Below are 19,516 nucleotides of genomic sequence, written 5' to 3'. Positions count from 1 at the left end.
GTAGAAAGCTGTTACTGATGCCAATCATAGCAGCATATACGAATTTTAAAATAATGCTTATATTAAAATAAAAACACTATGTATATTTATTTTTTATCCAACATTTGTTTTATTACATATTAATTAAACTACGATTCATTTTCATAAAATTGTTCAATGCGCTCTTGAGATTATCGTTTCTGGTTTCAATCTGTATGGTTTTTGTTTAAGTTGTATAACTACATAATTATGCTTGTATGTATGTATATTTGTATGCATATATATGTATGAATATATGTAAAAATTTCATTCAATTTGTTCATGTTTTGCTTAAAATCATAATTAGGGCTAGTTTGCTTAAATGCTCAATTGAAACCGATCGAAGCAAGTGCTCAGATTAGTCTCAACTGAACAGTTAGCAGATTGCATTATTTTTGTAGTATATAATTATTAAAAAAAAGGTATAGAAAAATCAAACACTGGAAGCTGCTGAAGTTATAAAATGAGGTTAGTGAGCAGTGCATAGTGTGTGTAAATAATTATAGATAATGTTATAAAATAATACTAAAAGTTGTGTGGCAGTTAAAATAACAATATTGAAAAAGATTGGATATAGAATACTTTGGAGGGCATATGTATAGGTAAGAATGGGCGGGGGAAGAAAGATTTGTAATACGGATAACAGCTAATTAATTGGAAAGCGGCAGATACTTTTGAAAAATTGTTAACAATCATAATTTGTATATTTTAATCTCACTAGATTTATAAATGTGAAAAGTTACATTTTAATGGTATAATTTACTGCCTTTGTTTAATGCTGTTGTTTTTTTGGTTTTTGTTGTACAATATGTTATTTTATTTGTTTATACTATTTATTTATGTTCAATTGTGTATATGTTTGCGTTTTTCGTTTGGAAGAGAAAGAGAAGGAATCGAAGTAGTATTAAAAACATAGTACTTAATACACGTACTGTCTGTTACAATGTGTAAGTATATAAATTAGTTGTTATACCATATTTAATATTAATTAACAATATTTCATTAACTTCTCATAGTACAATTCGTGGCATCTAGTATAATTAAAATTTATCGTTACTTATGTTTTGTTAAAATTAGGTCCTTGTATTTCTTAGGTACAAAGAAAATCTCATGGCCATTGCACAGTGGTGCCAGAATTTAATTTTCCATCGGTCAAAATTTGTATTTCTTTTGGAATATTCAACAAAACTGATTCGGGGAAATGGTGATAATAACTAATAGTCTTCTATTGTTTACAGTTGTTGCTATACTTGTACTTTGATATCAATTCAATCAGTTAATTTTCATTAAATCAAATATATAATTGCAATTGATCAGTTATCTGTCTGAGCATCGATCCAAGGGAGCACTAACATTTTGAGATTCCTAATTGAAAATACAATTTCAATACAATACTTTGTATATAGGAACACAATACTTTTGAACCTTCTGCTTTATAATGAAGATGATATTTGTAAATCGGTCAGTGTTAATGATCTCATGCAATATCTATCTACTCTATAAAAAAAGGATTTGAAATTCTTATCATTGAAACTATCCACGTGGATTTATAAGTCTCACTATTGGTTAACTCAATTTAATGATCAAATCTATCATTGAAACCATTAATTCATTTGTAAATGAAGCTAAATTTTGAAATGTGTTTTCAGACAGACAAAATTAAAGCGATTGAAATGCCGACGGAATTTGCTGTTGGAACACAGCGCAGTATTAGTTGATTTGTTATTGTACAAATCGGAACAAAAGCTAAAAACTACAACTGATCTTAAATGTTTCCTTTGCTTGCTTGTTAAAGCTGTTCGAGCGTGAAGCTATAGCTTGTAGTATTCCTAATTGTTAGTTGCATAAGAAGAATTCGAGTTAAATTTCTGCATAAAATTTGCTTGCGACTAGAAATAAGTTCTTGTTGTTTTTTTTTGTTTAGAGTTTGTTTGTGTGTGAGTGAGTGTGAATGTGTATCAGTGTATGTGAATAAGTTTTTGTATACTATCAACTCAATTATATATGTATACCATATACGCATATGTGTATGTAAATATATATATATGTAGATATATGTATATGAATAAATTTGTTCCATACTACACTTTAACTAGCGATGCCTGCTTAAGCCATTCGAATACCCTCCACACAAACAATTCGGGGAGTGCCCAACATATAGCCCATTATCAATCGAACGAGTTTTAGTCAAATAAAGCTATTAATTCGCAAAATGCCATTTTGGTTATGCGTGTCATATACAAAAGCCTAACTGCAGATAATGCGAATAATTTGAATGTTGTTTGAAGTAAAATGCAGGCGAGCTAAGGCGTCGAAGCGGCGCTCACACGCATTCATACATACTCGTATTTGTACCTAAATGTATACATATATATCTATGTATATATAAAGTTGTAGATGCTGATGGCAAGCAATTTAGACAGTGGTGCCGTAGGCATTGTTGAAAACAGCACGCGAACTATCCGTATCCAGCGATATATCCTCGGGACTAGCCAAGTCAACGCGCACATTTGAGTTGGTGCGTCGACGTGCCGTTTGTGCCGCGCCCCAATTGCTCAGCGTCCAATGGAAACCAGAGGCGCTGGGCGCAGGCTCTGCATCAACTTTCACCTGCGTGCAAACCTGTTTGGAATACGCTACCATTAATTTCTAATTACGTTAAAATTTATCGAATTATTTACCTCTCGATTGCCACAGGGTAAAGTCTCGGTGCCGTTGCCAATTGCCGAGCCAGACACTGAACCAGAGCCAGACTCTCGAGTGCTGCCAATGCTGCTGCTGGTGGCGAGAGAATCATTGCTCGACTCCATCACCGCTCCATGGTAACGCGCCACTGAATGTACAGCCTGTGAGTGCAAGTACATGAATTAATTCGAATTTAATTAAGCTCATTGCGTATACGCACCATTGCATCGCCGCCTTGACAGTCCTCGATGGACTTAAGTATCTCCCAGACTAGCTCCGAGTCCAAGGGTATGGGTTGCTCCGTATCGCGATTGTAAATAGCAATTGCAATGTGCACAGGATGCGGAACAGGCAGCGGTATGAGTAGCTTTTCGGTAACGCTACGCTCACTGCTCTTTTGCTTCCATGGACGCCAAGGCTTGGGGGCATCCTGTGCCGCTTTTGGCACATGTTGTGCACGATGTGCACGCACACGCGGCGTCGTTAAACCCACCGACATATCGCTGCATAAAATAAGATATTTAACAATTCTAATTTACAATCTACTACATTTCCTTACCGCTTCTCAGGCTTACGGAAAGTTAACGTGATGCGTGATCGCGGATTGAAAGCAGTCACTTCAAGAAATGGTAAATGCACCTGGACATTGCCACGTGGCGCATACACATTGCCCAGCAAGTCGAGGCCCTTCGAACCGATCACATCGTTGGCATTCTTAACCATCTCCGTATAACGTATTAGATCAAGCGAGGCATGTGGTTCTAGTTTAAAATGCGTATCGTTTTCAGTCAATGGCGTTAGAAAATCTAAACTAAATATCTCTGTGTAAATGAGACCAGCGAGTCCCGGCCAATCATTGACCGAGAGACCCTATAAACAATAAAAAAAAGACATTAATTAAACATAATTCATTATTACTTTCAATTCTAGACTTTATTTACCTTGTTATCCCAAAATTCTTCTTCGCTTATCGACAATCTACCGATGACATGAGACGGATAGTATTTCTCGAGTAAATGGGCGGCCAGTTGTATAGCAATCTACGGCAATCGAAATGTTAATTAAGAGCACTTTATACATTAGATTATAAGTTTCTTTACCTTCAATTCTTTGGTATTCAGCTTAATGCGCGACTTGACCTGTGTGGTTAATGTCGTTTGCAGCTCTCTACGTCGTTTCTCCAGCTTCTCGTGTAGTGTGCTCATTAAATCCTGTGCCTCCCGGTCAAGCGCCAAATATGGACCCGTCTTCGACAGCTGAGCGGAGAAGGGTCCAAAACAGGCTTCGACAAACTGCAGGAAATCTTGCTGCGGTTGCAGCACGACACGTTCGGTGGCATGTTGATACGCCTGCAGCTCATCCAGTTCCATTTTAGCCTCTAGTGCTGCCAAAGCCTGTTCGGGGCGTATGATGAAGTAATAATCCAGTGCCAAACCGGGTCCAGCAATCCGTTTCACAGCAATGCTATCCGAAGCTGGCACACGACCGCATTTCTTGATGAACAAATGAAACGTGAGCGAATCCCAAAGCAAACGGAACGTGTATCGCACAACGCCAACTAACAAAGTAATGACAATAATTATTAACTGTCCATTAAGATCCGAACAATGGTTTAAGTACCTATTAATACAAGGCCTGCTGCAAGCGGACAAAGCAGCGTGGCTACCAAAATTGCTGCCAGTGGCTGCAGCAGGCCCTGTACAAGGAAGTTCCAGACGAGCGCCTCTAGCAGAATGCAATATCGATTTCGCGTATTATCCGGGGCATCCAAATCATACACCAGTATCATGTAGATGTGAAGCAGGAGCACAAACACGGGTATCCAAAGCGGTGCACACAATGCCAGACCAATGCTAAGGCAACTGGTTGCCAGGCAAATCAGTGGGAATGCAAACAGAATGACAATAGTGCCCAGGAATCCTTTGACAAAATAGTTCCAAGTGCGATTCAAATTGCGAGTCAAACCCTTGCCAATGAAGCCTACCAATAATATATGGAAATATTATTATTGAAATGGCAATCTCAAATTATTCAATGTCTCACCTGTATCCGGTTCCGTTTCGAAATGCGTTCGTGACTTTGATATGTGTCGCCAGAGCTCGATGAGACGCGAGGCCAAGGTCTGCGTGATGCTGGTTTTGCGGGGAAAGAGTGTCCCATTGATTTGCGATAGTTCCAGATCCGGCATGAAGGGTTTGATGCAGAAGAGTGCACGCAATCCCAGCGGACTGCACCACGGTACCAAAATGCCAAGCAGAAACATCATGTTCCAAGTCCAACACCAAGTGCGCTGCAACAGATTCAATAGCCTCCAGAAGGGCCAACGAGTACTGGTCGTGCGTAGCATTTCCTTCTCCACCAGAAATACAGGCTGGCTGGGATCCGAGCGTGGGGTAACAATTGATGTAGCTTGCTGACTTATCACGGTGGGAATCACATCGGATTGCCCTTGGAAATTGCGTCGAATGATCCACGCCTGCGGCGACCAAATACGACATGCCCACTGGAAGCTACGCGTAGGTGTCTTGGCATTCTTGAGCTCCTTTAGCAGCACAGGCTCTCGTTCCTTCATGAAAGCCAAATCGCGTGACAAAAAGTAGGCGGTCTGATGCAAATTGTGCTGGCTGCACATCTTCAACGCCTCCTCATGCGCCGACCAGGCGCATTTGTAAAGCTTGTGCTGCTCGGCATTGCGCAGCTTCGAACGCAGCCAGGGCGCAACACGAGACAACACAGAGTGATCGTTGGACAGGCACTTCTGGTGATCCTCACGTGTGCGCTTAATATCCTGTTGCACCTTGTCCACCGCCTTGTACATGATGACCACCGATTGCGCCTGCTCCACCAGCAATTGGGGCACACCATTGCCCAACTCTGCCAACTTGGCATTCGACATAATCGAGCTGTAGACACGCTGCAAATATTCCTTCATGACCGCCTCGTTGACTTCCTCCTCGATCTCCTTATCGTTCAGCTTCTTGGCCCGCAGTTCGGCAATGAGGCGCTCGCGGAAATGCAAAAACCAACCACGTGTCTCGCGCTCCAATATGCCAACCAAAATGGGCAACGCTTTCCGCATGATATCGCGGCAGAACAAGCGTAGATCAATCTCCTGGCCCTTGGGTGTGAGGAATAGATATGGCACCGGTTGTGTCACCTCGCAGCTGTTGAAATCAAACTTTTCCATGGTGGCACGACGCAGCATCTTGCGCACATAGGAACACAAGCCATCCAGACAATCCTCGAATTCGGGCTGCAAGAAGGCAAAGACAATTATCAGAAAGGAGTACGAAAAAGTAAGTAAAAAGTAAAGCGCTTACCCGACACACTAGCTCGGCAATTAGAAAACGGCAGCGTTCCTCTTTGATCTTATAGTCCAGATTGTGAGCCAACAACGCTGGCACACCAATAAACATGTCCGCCAACCGGATGAGAGCATCGAGCAGTGCATGCGCTGCATGCACCACAGAAAAGAAATGCGAGAAGATGCGAGCACGGGCCGTGACGACGACAAAGCGTGCTGCCAACGCCAGATCGCTGAGAAAGGAGTCGTGGGCTCGCAGTGTTCCCTTCTGCAACAGCTGCGACAGACGCCATTTGTGCACTTGGCCGGTAAAGTGCAAGCTCGGCACATCGAATTCACTGTGTGTAAATAATAGACAAGTACAAAATGTTAGTGATTATTTCAATAGGGAAATGAGGAAAGCGAATGCGTGAGGCAACAGATAAGACACATACAATATGATAAATACACACATAACTTAATGACAAATTGAATTGGCATGCTCAAGCGTGGTCCAGATTCTCTGTGTAATGTTTCCAGATGGTGTGATATGATGTGAATGTGTTTTTTTTTGGAATTTTGTTTGTGCGTTAGTTGAGTATCAATTGGTGTGTGAAATGCGTTGTGTTAATGAAATGAAATGAGATTAGTAGTAACTATCCTAAGTCTGAACTAAAAATGAATTTCAAATGTAAACCAAATAAAATTTCACGCTTTATCGCGCAAAAAGTGACTCTATGAAGGGAAGACCCACGATTAAAATAATTATGGTTCAAAGGTTGGGGGAGTTTGCTAAGACATTTCAAAATTTCGCTCATTCATTTTGCATGCATTTGTTTTGTTGTCGATTTTCGATTTTGTCGATTTTTGCATGCATCAATTTTGACGTAGCTAAAAATTTATGAGTAGTACACACATTAAAGAAATACACAAAACAACTTAATGTAGCACACGCATAATTTATGCATGTTGGGTTTTGAAAATGAAAATATATAGTCTATATATTTATATATAGTATGTACATTATGGCGTAGGTAACACTGACTAATTAATGTTTTTTAATTGCAAATGGCAAACACGCAAAACATTTATATCGGTTTTGTTTTTTAGTTGTTCGTTGCTTATTTGTTGTTGTTTATTTACCCATTTTTACGTATTGTTTCCAATTGTTCCAAAGTTAATTTCTTCGGCTTTCCATATTTATCCTTTTGCAAGCTTTACAGAAATATTTCACATACAAACACATTTTGGTTTACGTTAATTGCAACTTTAAACACACAGACACACACACAGACATTTGCGCATTTAATGTTTGTTAGAAGTTAGTTGTGTGTTTTTTTTTGTGATCAGAAGTGTTGCATGCAAATTAAGTTTAAAATTGTATAGTAGATGTTTCTGCCGCCCCCAATAAAGACTTGAAAAAGACATGCTAGAGTTTTGTGTTTTGTTTTTGTTGCGATTAGCTTTTGTGGCTTTGTGGTGCGTGCGCAATGTGACAAATGATTTGTTTGCTGCCTATTTATTTTTGCTTTCTTTGGCGAAGCGTTTTAGACAAATTGCAATAGCAGCAGCAGCAGCAGCAGCATTTATGACGGCATTTATGTTACGTATACGCATGCAAAGCAGCATATTTAACGCGTATTGCGTATACGAAGCGAAATTTGCTTAATGATTAAACAAAATATGTGTAACGCCCTCTGCATGCTTCATTGTTTTATGTTTCTTTCTATTTTAGCTGCATATTTGCTGCTTGACTGCGCCATCATCATCATTATCTTGATCATCATCACACTATTATTATTAGCAGCTCTTCAGTTTCATTTTCGGTTTCGATTTGTTGTTGCATGCGACCCCAAAACTCACCCAGTTTCGCGTAAACTTTTCAATTGTGCATTTGTGAGGCGACGCGGCTCGCCGCTGCCATCGGAGGCAACCGCATCCAGTTCATCAAAGGGCGGCGCTATAAATAGGTCACTCTGATTAATGGGTCGCTTCTTGCGACCGCTGACGCTATTTGTCGCATTCTGCGTCGTCACAATTAGGCTGCCACTGGCCAATGGCTGTGGTAGCACTAGAGAAATGTAATAGATAATGGAATGTTTATAATATAGTCGCTGAATTTCCATAGTAAGCAATTTACCAATGGGAAAACTTTTCCAGTGATAGAGAAACTGCTCGGCTACGCATTTAATTTGGTCCACCAGTTGCTCCACTTCGGGTGGTGCACCAACCAAATTGATGTTAAACTCGACGGGTTCACGATCCGGCGCAGCAAGCGTCTGAGGTCGCAGCAACTGATGGTTGCCGTTGCCATTGCCGCTACTTGCAGCGCTGTTCGCAGCGGCTGCATTTGGCGGTTGCAGTGACATAGTGTGGTTGTTTTCCTTGCTAGCAGCTGTTTAGTCCATTGCCAGACTGTGCGTGTTGTTGCTGTTGTTGTTGTTGGTGTTATTGCCTTTTGCTCAATCGTTTCAAACGAAAATCAAAAGCTGCAAAGAAAATCAAAAAAATATGTATGGAATCTGCTAAATCCACAAAAACAGCAATTGAAATCATTAATTGAAAATATCTCGCATGTGTATTTGTTTTTATTGCGATCGCTCACAATATAATTTCATGAAAAAATTCCAGCGATGCAAAGATCGAGAGCACTCATCATGTAAACAATTAGTTTACTTACGAGGCCAGACACATTTTCGTTTCACGTTTGCTTTTTTGCGCAGGCAATTCAAGTACTATAGGCTTAACATTTTAATCATTAACTAGCTTTGCTGGCGAATGCAAACACACACAACCTTTCACAACTCTCTCAACATTAACGCAATTTCGTGCTTCGTTAACTCTGACGAGACGGATTCTCGGACACAGTCTCCTCTGCTTCAACAAAAAATACAACAAAAAAAAGTTTCGCCTGGCAATTGTGCGTTCCACGCCCAACACAACACAGACAAACAAACCGCCGCATCACCACCCCCGACCCAACCATCAAAGCCCATCCATCACAACACAAACACAAACAGCACTTGTGCTTCTTATTGTTTAATTGCGGCACACGCACGCGAATCCATACGCAACACATACACGCGCGCACACACACACACGCAAACTACCACTCGAAGTTGTCGTCGTCGGTTTTGTGTTACGCTGTCTTCTTTTTTGTGTTTTTTTACCTCGTTTTAAATATCAAGTTGCGATTAAAGTTAGTTTTTTAGCATGTGCAGCCCACACCTGCTACTCTTCTGAGCCAAAAGCGGCGACAGACAAAACCCGTACACACACACAGACTACACATACAAAACTGCGCTTCATTAAAATTTATATACGCAGCACAAAAGCAACATGAATCTGTTGTATGTAAAATTTATAATTGCATATTGAAGGCACACATATAGGACACTTACAACTGCTGTTTTTTATACCATCGAAAACATATTGCTGATTAGAAAAAGTACGCGTTTTCTACAAAAAAATTTATTGCCATCTCGAGCAGAAGCGTAATGTGACCGAACTAGATTTTGGTACATAATATCATTTATACAGTGCTCTCAAGCGACGCAGGCGTCAGCTGGTTCCACGCCAAGTGCAGCTGACGTGTATAGATGTTTTACAACACTACTTTTACACAATAAGCGGCAATTTAAAATGTAAAGCCTTTGAAATACATTAACAGCAAAAACTTATTTTAATTAATTAACGGAAATAATGATATTAAATACCCGTTAAATCAATGTAAACAGTTGAAAAAGTTTAATTCTGCATTTTTATTGCTGTTCTCAATGCATCAACAGCTCGAGCTGCAACAGCCGCTGGTTTGTGGGACAATAGGGCATCGTAGCTGCCATGTTTGCAATGGCTTTGGCACGTTCACGCAACTGTTGTGTTTGCTCGTAATGCATTATGCTAACTGGTTCTGTGCCCGATCTCATCTGCTTGTACTTCATATGGATAATGTCCATTGCGGCCACCATGACATCAGGTATTACCTTGATGACCTCACCACTTAAACGACGAACGTTCACCAGACATTCATCCACCTCCTGAACGTTATTCGGTATAAGTCTTGTGTGATCGAGCTGCTCTAGCGCCACCAAATGCTTGCCTTCATTGTAGTTATCGAAAAACTTAAGCAGATCCCGCAGCAACGAAAAGCTTATAAGGATCTTGGGTTCAATCTCCGTGTTCCGTGCACTAAGCAGTTTGCTGTAACGCTCAGTCTCCAAGCTGAGCCGGGCACGCAATGTGCCTTCTACGGCCGGCTGCTGCACCACTTGAGCCAATAGAATGGAAATATGTTTCAGTGCCAGGTTTAGTTTACCAGCCATATCATACAAGCGCACTGCCATCTCAAAGCTGCCACGGGCAACCAGCTCATCAGCTACCAAGCCAGCTATCGTTTGTGTATCAAACTCCGGACAGCTAAATTGTCGAAATAAACCGCTGTGGAAACATTTATTGTTAAGGTACTATTTACTTTAATGAAGGAAAATAATTAAACTTACCCACTGAGTTCTTGATCGGCTACAATGCCCGTCTTGCGTTGTCCGAATATCAGGTCAAAGATGCTGGTGTCCAATACTCCGCTGTCCACGACCAGATCACAGACGCACGTCAAAAACATGTTACGCCCCTTGGCATCATGCAAATTTCGCAGCGTATAATAATAGTGCAGCGCCTCGGCGGTGTCTGTGCTCTCAAAACGCTGCACATAGAGGCGAATGAGACGCGCCAGATTCAGACGACGCATAGGCGTCGGATCCGCAATGTCAATGGTGAGCAGAGGCTGAGCTACGCTGCGCACGCCACCCAAAATGCCCAGCTCATTGAGGGCAATGGCCATGTGCACGGCGTGCACACGATTGGCATCGGTGCGGGAAAGAAATTCAATAGCAGCCTCAAACTGACCGGTAAGCGCCAACGCCTGGAAGTATAGGTGTGGTTGCTGGCTTGCATTGAAATACTTTTCGCCATAGTTTTCAATAAACGAGGTTTGCAAGTGGCTATAGCCAGCTGCATCTCCAGGACGCAGCATAGCCAATTTAATCCAGAGAAAGTCATCAATGGTCTTGGCAACCTCGCCATGCACTTCATTCGTATCGCAGCCAAGCAAAATGCAGTAGACGGCCTTCTTATAGGCATCCGTAGTGTTGCGTATTTTGTTGGCATACTGCAGCTTCAGTTGACTCTCGATTTTCGAGTTCACGACACCCGCTTGACGATCCGCAATGAGCTGGGCAAACTCATCACAACTCGGTCCAGCCTCACGCAGAAATTCCACAGCAGTATCGACGGCGCCGCAACGTAAGCTATAATAGATGAGTGGCCACAATGGTTTGCCACCGGCTGTGTCCACTAAACCAATGATCTGCTGTCCGTTAAACCGTTGGCTCACATAGTTGCGCACCAGTTGATAGCTATCGGCACTGGCCACCATGACCGAACTGATGTAGAGTCTGTAGCGACGCTCCAGATACGTTTTAGCATGCTGCACAAACTCTGGACGCTGCTGGCGGCTTTTAATAGGATCACAAGGTGTAGTGGGTACTTCACCCACTTGTGTCACACACGCGAGCAACATCCACATCTCGGCCAGACGTGCATCGCCAAACTGGCTAGCTAGTTGGGCGAATCTCTGCACCAAATTGGGCCGTGGGCGACCTCTCAAGACTAGTCCATTGTATTGGCACAATTCCTGGGCGTACTTCAAGCTCAGTTTATCCAGACAGGAAGGAGGAGAGCTGTCGGGGTTTAGGATTATCTGTTCGGGCAGCCGCTGCAGATCTATGAAATTCTGTGAGGGCGCAATTAGGGCATCCAGCAAACGGGTTTTCTCTTCGTTCCAGTTGCTTATTAAGTTGCCCCATTTTTGCTTATTCACAGAGTCGCTAATCTGCGAAAGCACAAAATTATATGGAATTTTAATAATTCATATATGAGTGAAATTAACTTATGTACATTCTTGTTGGTATCCTCGATGACAGAGAGAATCGCATTTTCTCGTTCATTCTTCAAAAATGTGGAGACATCTGTGTCGGCATTGGCAGCTTCCACTGGTTCAAATGTTTTTCCCGTTTGAAGCGCCTCGAGTTTTTGGTTTAGTTTAGGCAAATCAATGCCCTTGGATCCCAGCAGTATTTGCCTAAATTATACAAGTTCTAAAATGTCGGTAAAATAAGAATGTCATTTCTTCATACGCTTGTATTTCTTTGGCGCCCGTTTGGGTGACTCGACTGTGCAATTGTTCTGTGGCTTGCAACACCTGCTGCAGCGTTCTCTCCACACCTGGCAATTCACATTCCGCGCTTCCTTTTGCTAGATTTTGTGCACGTTGCAGCAATGTATTTAAATCCATTTCGACAAACAAACAATTACTGCCTCAACGCACAAATAAAAACGCGGACTGACTGTAAACAATGTACAGTGCTTAACAACGCATTTTTCTGACATGTTTTACTTTCCAGCACTGCGACTGTAAATATGCTTAGTGGTAAACAGCGACGTTGTCACCTTCCCACTTTTACAACACTGCAATGTTGGCGCTGAGTTTAACACAAAAAAAAAAAAAAAAAAAACTCCACTGATGAAGTCATACATAATAATAACTTACAATATTTATAATTAACTTGATTAGGCAAAAAAAAAAAATTACCATTTAATTTTGTAATTTGATACTTTGATTCAGCGGAAATATCGCTCTTTTTATTTATTGGAAAATCATATAAAATAAAGGTTTTCAGGATGTTTATTTAAGTAGGTCAGATCAATTTTCTTTTACTCCGATTAGTTTTCAAATGCTCTACTTGACAAAAATACTGTTGTATTTTAATCATTTTTTACAATACTCGTCGAAACCCCTTTCCATAAATTGAAGTCCAACAATTTTTAATACTTTACTTTATTACATGGAAATAAAAATGAATATTAAGAAATAATAATTATAATGGCTAATTAATCAGCACGTATGGAAAAATTAATAGCTAACTCAATTAAAAAAGAAAACAATACGAAAGATATTGGATTAATAGTACAAATTATATTTAAATTGAAACTAAAGACATTGTAAGTTTTGCATATAAATTTTGTAACTGTTATTGTTATTGTGAAAAAGTGTACTAACTTAAACCTGCTTTGTTTTCTAAACGGTTACCACAATCGCTGCTGAGCATTAATTTGTGGCACCTCAATATTTGTTGTTAGTTTTTGTGTGATTGTGTTTTTGTTTTTATTTGCCGTATTAACTTAGTAACTACTAGTTTGTATATGTTTTCATGCTTCTCAGACAAAAATTCTTTACATAAGAATAGATAATGAACCGATTTCATATTGCCATTGCCATTTTCGCTTTACACTTATGATACAATACAACTGCTCTTCTCTGGTGGATTGCCATTCTCGTTCTCAATTAGCATCAGTAATTGATGAAAAATGTCGCCCACAGACTATAAAAGATAAAACGATATGGAAAAATTCGAAAGTATAAATTGTATGCTTTAAACTCACTTCATTTTGTTTAGCAGATGTTTCGAGAAATGCTGCTCGCCAGGATTCAGCCAGTTTCTTGCCCTCCTCTGTGGAAACTGTGCGCTCTTGATGCAAATCTTTCTTATTTCCAACTAAGACAACAGGTACGCTGCAACAACGATTAATTTTTAGGCAGATTTAAGGGAAAGGGTTAAAGTGGTTCATACTATTTCTTGCCCATCACATCCAACAGCTTTTCGTAGATAATTTTGATAACTTCAAAAGACTTTTGACTAGTTATGGAATATACCAACACATAGCCATGGAAATCCATGCTATATTGTACCGGAAATATGCTATACTCGTCCTGTCCAGCTGTATCGACCAGTTTAACGCCATAATCCTGCGAGTTGACTCGCGTAACCTTGGTGAATGCTGTAATAAATTATGTAAAAATTGTGTTAAGCTCGTGCTAATGTCGAATTGCGTTCTTTGTGCATGAATAAAGCGCATGAACAGTTGACTATCGTCCTTCATAAAAATGACTAATTTTAAATGATGTGAAAATGCTGTTTATATTTTCCAAGAAACAGCTGTTAAGTTTATGAGTACATACATATGTTCATATTTGTTACTTACTATTTTCAATTGTTGGATCATAAGAGTCCACGAATTGGCCTTCAACAAACTGTATACTGAGCGATGATTTACCTATTGGAGACGCAATTATTTGTTATGATGTACAAAATTGTTTGCTGCGTCGTTCTTGTTGTCGTTGTTGTATCTGTGTTGTCAAAATACTACGCAATTACAGCACAAGCAACAACAACAAGGCTACACGCACCCACGAACTTTAAATACTTCAACAGCAGCTGTAGCATTAACAACGTTAGTCAGACTAAAGTTGTAGCTGGAGAAGATTAGCATTGTACTTACCGACTGAACGGTAACCCATCATAGCTATATTGCGTTCTTTTGGTGGCATTATTATGTACGCCAATTAATTATTTCAACTTTGTACAATTGTTGTTGTTGCTTTCAACAATGTGAGTGTGTTTGTATGAGCTGCGATTCACCTGTGCCTCTTTTTGAGCTATGTGATTCGCTTCGAAAATACTTGCTGCTATCACAGTCAAATTGGTTAAAACGCAATGCAATTTTTTTTTATTGTTTAATTAAATTATGTATTATTTCTTGCACTAAGCTGTTGTAGCGACAACTAGAATTATCGGTATTATGAAAAATATCGAAGTTCACATCAGCTCGATACACTAACAGAGTTGCAATAGAAACTTTTCTTGTCCGGCACATGTACTAAATTTATACCGTATTTAGACCAGTTCGTATGGCACTAACATTTTAATTATATATATTTACATATATTAAGATAACACAAATTAAATAAAATTTGCAAAATAAATCTATGTTTTTATATTATTTGTAGCCAAGTTTGACGGAAAAGAGATTTAGGGTATCTTTTGATATGCAATTTATGGTCACTCTGGAACACTACAAACATCTGTTGTCTGGGAAGCATTTGCCGTGAAAATTGAATAATTGATTTTAATTTTTAGAATTTTGACTTATTTATAACGAAACGGCCTTCGCAATGGGCACCAAGCGTCGTAACATCGAGGACGAACTGTCGCGCTTCGAAGCCGAGATCTCCAAACCGCCCGCTCGCAATCTTTTCGTTCCCAATCAAGTGCGTCCAATAATCGCGGCAAATACGTATACAAACGTACAGCAGAGGCTGCAACAGCATCAGCCGCGTTTAACGGTGCCCCCTCCACCGATACCGCCGCCACCCACGTTCATGTCCACCTTCGTACCCACGGGCAGCAACACAACATCCACATCGCCAGCCAAGACCATGGCCCCCACTCCCGTTGTTCTGAGCAGCGCGCCCAAGTTGTATCAGTGTCGTCAGTCGGTGCATGTGCCCACAGTAGCTACGGCGCCAGCTATTGATATCAACATCAATTCCATTCAGTTTGATGTTACACAGAAACTCAAGAAGCTCAAGGCGGAAAAATCAGGACCCAATCCCATTGCCGAGGAGGCAATCAAGGCAGCGCGTGCCTCATCCGCATTGCAATCATTTCAAACCACAGAGCGAAAGAAGAAGGATCGCAAAACGGTCCGAATTGCAGGCGGCACTGTGTGGGAGGATTCATCATTGGCCGACTGGCCGGATGACGATTTTCGCATTTTCTGCGGTGATCTCGGCAACGATGTCAACGACGAAGTCCTTACGCGTACATTCAACAAGTTCCCATCGTTCCAGCGTGCCCGTGTTGTGCGCGATAAACGAACTGGGAAGAGCAAGGGATTCGGATTCGTCAGCTTTCGTGAACCAGCGGATTTTATACGCGCCATGAAAGAAATGGACGGGCGTTATGTGGGCAGTCGACCCATAAAGTTGCGCAAGAGCACCTGGAGGCAGCGCAGCTTGGATGTCGTAAAGAAAAAGGAGCGAGAGAAGCAGGTGCTCCTGCAGGCCTTTAACTCCATGGGTTAAAGGGATGCATTTGAATCACTTGGTCAAAAATTTAGGCTAGATTTCGGTCACAGTTTTTGAGGATGTAGCAAATTTGTATTTACAATGTTCGGATGTTGCTGCTGCAGAATAAGCATAAATAAAGATAAACTCGTTAAAATTTACATTTTAGCCAAATAAAAGAAGAAAATTAAATGATAAATTGTTTAATTTATTGGAATATTTTGTACAATAACGAAATGATTGTTTAAGTTACAAGATGTCTGAACTCAGCTTCTTTGATATTAATTGAACTATAGCATCGTCATAACTATTACAAATTGTTCGTTCGATTTAGCGGAGTATTTTTTACATAAACGAAATAGTAGCTTAAGCTAAGATTTCTGAACTTAAGTTCTTTTAGCTTCATCATAACTATTGTAAATTGTTCGTTTGATGTTTCAGAATATTTTGTTGAACAACGAAATTAAATGGTTTCAGTTGCGAGATATATATTGTCAATGTTTATTTGTTCCCAGACAATGTTTAGTTTAATTGTACGATAGCATCATCAACAACATTATTATCATCTTGTTTCGGCGACTAGCAAAGAAAGCTTTCGAATTGAACTAAAGTACATATAATACCCTTATTTGAATTAGTGTGTCCCAGCTTACACTATGCTACAAACTACTAGATACACCTATATATCTATTTAAGCCAAGCTGCACTGGTATCCTGCACAGTGGTGTGCTTTAAAGCCAACATTAAAATGTTAGGTGATTACCTTTTAGGAATTGGTAATGTAAACCTCTTTCTATAACAATACTTAGAAGAGTAAAGCTAATTATGTGATAATATATTTGCTTAGTACCACTTGGACTGTTCCTTGCTGTTGCCCAGCAGCGGCCTTCTCAGCACATCGCCACCATCCCCTGTATCCTCCAACTCCTCACTTGCCTCACGGCGCTTGATTCTCGACCAACGAGAAAATGGTTTGCCCGCCTCTGTCGAGAAGATAGAGGGATAATACTGTCTGTAGCTGTAGTAGCCACAGACGAGACCAATTAGTGCACCAACTGTCACATCCTGCCAGTGATGATGATAGTCACAGGTGCGACTGACAGCCACCAAGGTCGCCACAATGAGGGGCACAATGGCAACGCAAAGACGCCACGTTTGTCCGCGTCCACGAGCGTCGAAGGCATGCAGCTTAGCACCCACATAGTAGGTAACGAATCCAAAGCTAGCAAAGGCAACTGTAAGAATACCAGTAAATATTAGAGACTGCCTTCATTTTTGGATTAGCTTGGTGTACTTACATGACGAGTGACCACTGGGAAAACTCTTGCGCCCCTCGTTGATTTCACTAGCGATGCCCGTGCAATTAAAATCGAGCAGCGACGAGCCCATCGTGTTTGCCGTTTCATTTAACAGCATGATGCCATCGGGAAAGCAGCGATAAAAGTAATCTGGCCGTGGGCGACCCACGGTAATCTTCAAGAGACTCGTTGGAATGCCATTCAAGCAGACGGCCAATGTCCAGGCCCAGCTGGCAGCACGGAAATCTCTTCGATTCTTGGTGAACGCATAGAAAATCAAGGTGAGCAACAGGGGAACAGTTATCACCAGTATCAAAAGATCACCGCCTCTAACGATATCGGGCCGACGTGGATTCTTGTAGAGCCACAGCTCTTCTGAGTGTATTTCCCGTTTGAATGCGGGCGTCGTTTCCAATTTGCTGCAACGTGGATGGAAAACGTGAGTCATTTTTTTATGTGGCTTTAAAACAGATGCCAATTGTACTCACAAGAAGACGACAACAATCACAATGCGTATGACAACATCAACTATGTCGATGAATCTCTTCTTGCTCGCTGGCACCTGTTCCTCGCGTTCTTCAATTGGAGCCTCGTCGTTTGGCTTAAACTCATTGCGCCACATGTTGTTAGCACTGCGAATGTCCAAATCCTCTGTTGAACTTTCACCAAGACTACTACGGTGCAAGACAGACTTGCTTGGAGTCGTTGACATTTTATTGTTCACCTGGGAATTGCTGTCAGTTGACTCACTGAGTTCTATGTTAGTTTTTCGTGTTGTCTGAATAATTGATAAGAGATAACAATTAGCGCCAAGTCACTTAAATTCGTATGAGCGTTGAATATGTGTGGGATTTCTGTGCTTTGATAAGATAAACAAACTCATACATATCTATGTATGTGCTTATATTTAGCAGCTATAATTCTTTCTTGGCAGAAATGATGTGGCGTCAATACATCTCACTTCGTAATAAAAAATCTTAACCTGGCTAAATGACAGTGTTGCCAACTCAGCTGTAAAGGGTGGGAAACAAGTTTTCTGGCCTTTTTTAAATGTAGCTTTTTTTTACTTTTTCTCAGTATTGCAAAACATTTATCTATAAAGTATGAATGAATATTTTCTCAAATATATTTATGATATTACATCATAAACACAAAAGTGATTTGCAATAATAGTAAAATGATGTTGTTTAGAAAACTATGAACATTGTATACAAAAATTGTATGAATTCTTTGAATATGCTAGTTTATCTATCTAATATTTTTAATTTTTTATAGAATGTTTGTATAATAATATAAACTGTATTTTTTAATATGTCCAATTTTTTAAGTCTACATTTAAACCAATTTCGCTATAAATTTTGTATAAAATGTTATATGCACCTTTTATCTTTGCATTTGGTTATGTATTTAGCTTTATTGTTTTTCTAATGTCATCAAGGGTTGACAGCACTGAGAATTACACAGATACGCACACACGTACACACAAGCACATGCAGAAACACATGTAATAGCTTCGTGATATTTGGTTTGAGCGTATGTCACCTCTGCTAATTATACTGGTCACTTGTGTTTAACTTGCAAAGTAGCGACACACCAATATTAGTACATATACATATCAATAGATGGCAGCACCTGTGCTTCAATGGACCAAGACGATTTGTCACCATGAACACCGTCATCGAGTTTGTTGTTGTTTCCGCATTTTCGGCTACGCAAATCCGTGTCCTCCGTATTTTCGCTACTTCGCATTTTATCGAAAGCACTGTTCAAATAAAACTTCAACTTTGGAACTATTGTTTGCACGACAATACTGTAAAGTATTACGACTTTCCACTATGTAATCTGTGATTGTCGTTAAATAGTTGAACTGCGCACAGATTTAACTGACACTTTTAGTAATATTTTGTAAACTAACTACTACTTGCTAATTGCTGCCCGTTTTTTATAACTTTCTCTAATCCGGCGGTCGCGTTGCTATAACACTACTTGAGATCTTATCATCCCACACCGAAGCATACATACCCTAGCTGAACTCTCCATATTAACATATATTGATTTATACATAATCACATATAATAGATTAAATCTTGATTTAAAGTGTGCCACAATGCTTGAGACTTTTTTCCACAATGAATTTATTTTTGCGATATTGGACAAAAATTACAATCATTGTGACACAGCAGAAAGACTCTATCGAAAGGGTAATAAAACAACAGCTGCATCTGCAGATGGAAATTTCAGTTAACAGCAGGGCTGAGCATTAGTTCACTT

General features: G+C 40.2%; 5 protein-coding genes across 9 annotated transcripts; 1 reads left to right on the top strand and 4 right to left on the bottom strand.

Moving 5' to 3' along the window:
• Positions 1-226: 226 nt before the first annotated feature.
• LOC133838925 (uncharacterized) lies at positions 227-9,523 on the bottom strand. 3 transcript variants are annotated; one of them, XM_062270179.1, is made up of 13 exons: positions 9,388-9,523; positions 8,127-8,475; positions 7,850-8,057; positions 7,130-7,201; positions 6,024-6,345; positions 4,747-5,956; positions 4,324-4,683; positions 3,804-4,261; positions 3,645-3,743; positions 3,263-3,573; positions 2,924-3,206; positions 2,700-2,864; positions 227-2,640 (listed from the first exon to the last, which is right to left on the bottom strand). In XM_062270179.1, exons 2-13 carry the CDS (start codon positions 8,353-8,355, stop codon positions 2,434-2,436), a joined length of 3,924 nt encoding a protein of 1,307 aa, XP_062126163.1. In that variant the 5' UTR covers positions 8,356-8,475; positions 9,388-9,523; the 3' UTR covers positions 227-2,433. The 3 variants fall into 3 exon arrangements, with proteins under 3 accessions (XP_062126163.1, XP_062126166.1, XP_062126165.1); XM_062270182.1 differs by lacking the exon at positions 7,130-7,201; XM_062270181.1 differs by lacking the exon at positions 9,388-9,523 and having other exon boundaries at positions 8,127-8,488.
• A 209-nt stretch (positions 9,524-9,732) lies between these two features.
• Positions 9,733-12,402, bottom strand: LOC133838926 (nuclear pore complex protein Nup93-1). The gene is made up of 4 exons (XM_062270183.1): positions 12,178-12,402; positions 11,939-12,122; positions 10,486-11,873; positions 9,733-10,423 (listed from the first exon to the last, which is right to left on the bottom strand). The coding sequence occupies exons 1-4, from the start codon at positions 12,333-12,335 to the stop codon at positions 9,760-9,762; spliced, it is 2,394 nt and encodes a 797-aa protein (XP_062126167.1). The 5' UTR covers positions 12,336-12,402; the 3' UTR covers positions 9,733-9,759.
• Positions 12,403-12,996: 594 nt separating this feature from the next.
• Positions 12,997-14,683, bottom strand: LOC133838918 (GTP-binding protein Rheb homolog). The gene is made up of 5 exons (XM_062270174.1): positions 14,381-14,683; positions 14,084-14,155; positions 13,672-13,879; positions 13,484-13,613; positions 12,997-13,422 (listed from the first exon to the last, which is right to left on the bottom strand). The coding sequence occupies exons 1-5, from the start codon at positions 14,427-14,429 to the stop codon at positions 13,333-13,335; spliced, it is 549 nt and encodes a 182-aa protein (XP_062126158.1). The 5' UTR covers positions 14,430-14,683; the 3' UTR covers positions 12,997-13,332.
• A 370-nt stretch (positions 14,684-15,053) lies between these two features.
• On the top strand, positions 15,054-15,965 carry LOC133838915 (RNA-binding protein 42). Its single transcript, XM_062270171.1, has one exon. It carries the CDS (start codon positions 15,054-15,056, stop codon positions 15,963-15,965), a length of 912 nt encoding a protein of 303 aa, XP_062126155.1.
• On the bottom strand, positions 15,655-19,375 carry LOC133838911 (phospholipid phosphatase 5). Of its 3 annotated transcripts, none has more exons than XM_062270166.1 (4): positions 19,268-19,375; positions 17,734-18,023; positions 17,246-17,664; positions 15,655-17,182 (listed from the first exon to the last, which is right to left on the bottom strand). In XM_062270166.1, exons 1-4 carry the CDS (start codon positions 19,307-19,309, stop codon positions 16,791-16,793), a joined length of 1,143 nt encoding a protein of 380 aa, XP_062126150.1. In that variant the 5' UTR covers positions 19,310-19,375; the 3' UTR covers positions 15,655-16,790. The 3 variants fall into 3 exon arrangements, with proteins under 3 accessions (XP_062126150.1, XP_062126149.1, XP_062126151.1); XM_062270165.1 differs by lacking the exon at positions 19,268-19,375 and adding an exon at positions 18,878-19,205; XM_062270167.1 differs by lacking the exon at positions 19,268-19,375 and adding an exon at positions 18,131-18,230.
• Positions 19,376-19,516: the final 141 nt, after the last annotated feature.

This window comes from Drosophila sulfurigaster, chromosome 2R (assembly GCF_023558435.1).
Source record: "Drosophila sulfurigaster albostrigata strain 15112-1811.04 chromosome 2R, ASM2355843v2, whole genome shotgun sequence".
Classification (NCBI taxonomy): Eukaryota; Metazoa; Arthropoda; class Insecta; order Diptera; family Drosophilidae; genus Drosophila; species Drosophila sulfurigaster.
This window is presented reverse-complemented; position numbering and strand designations above follow the sequence as displayed.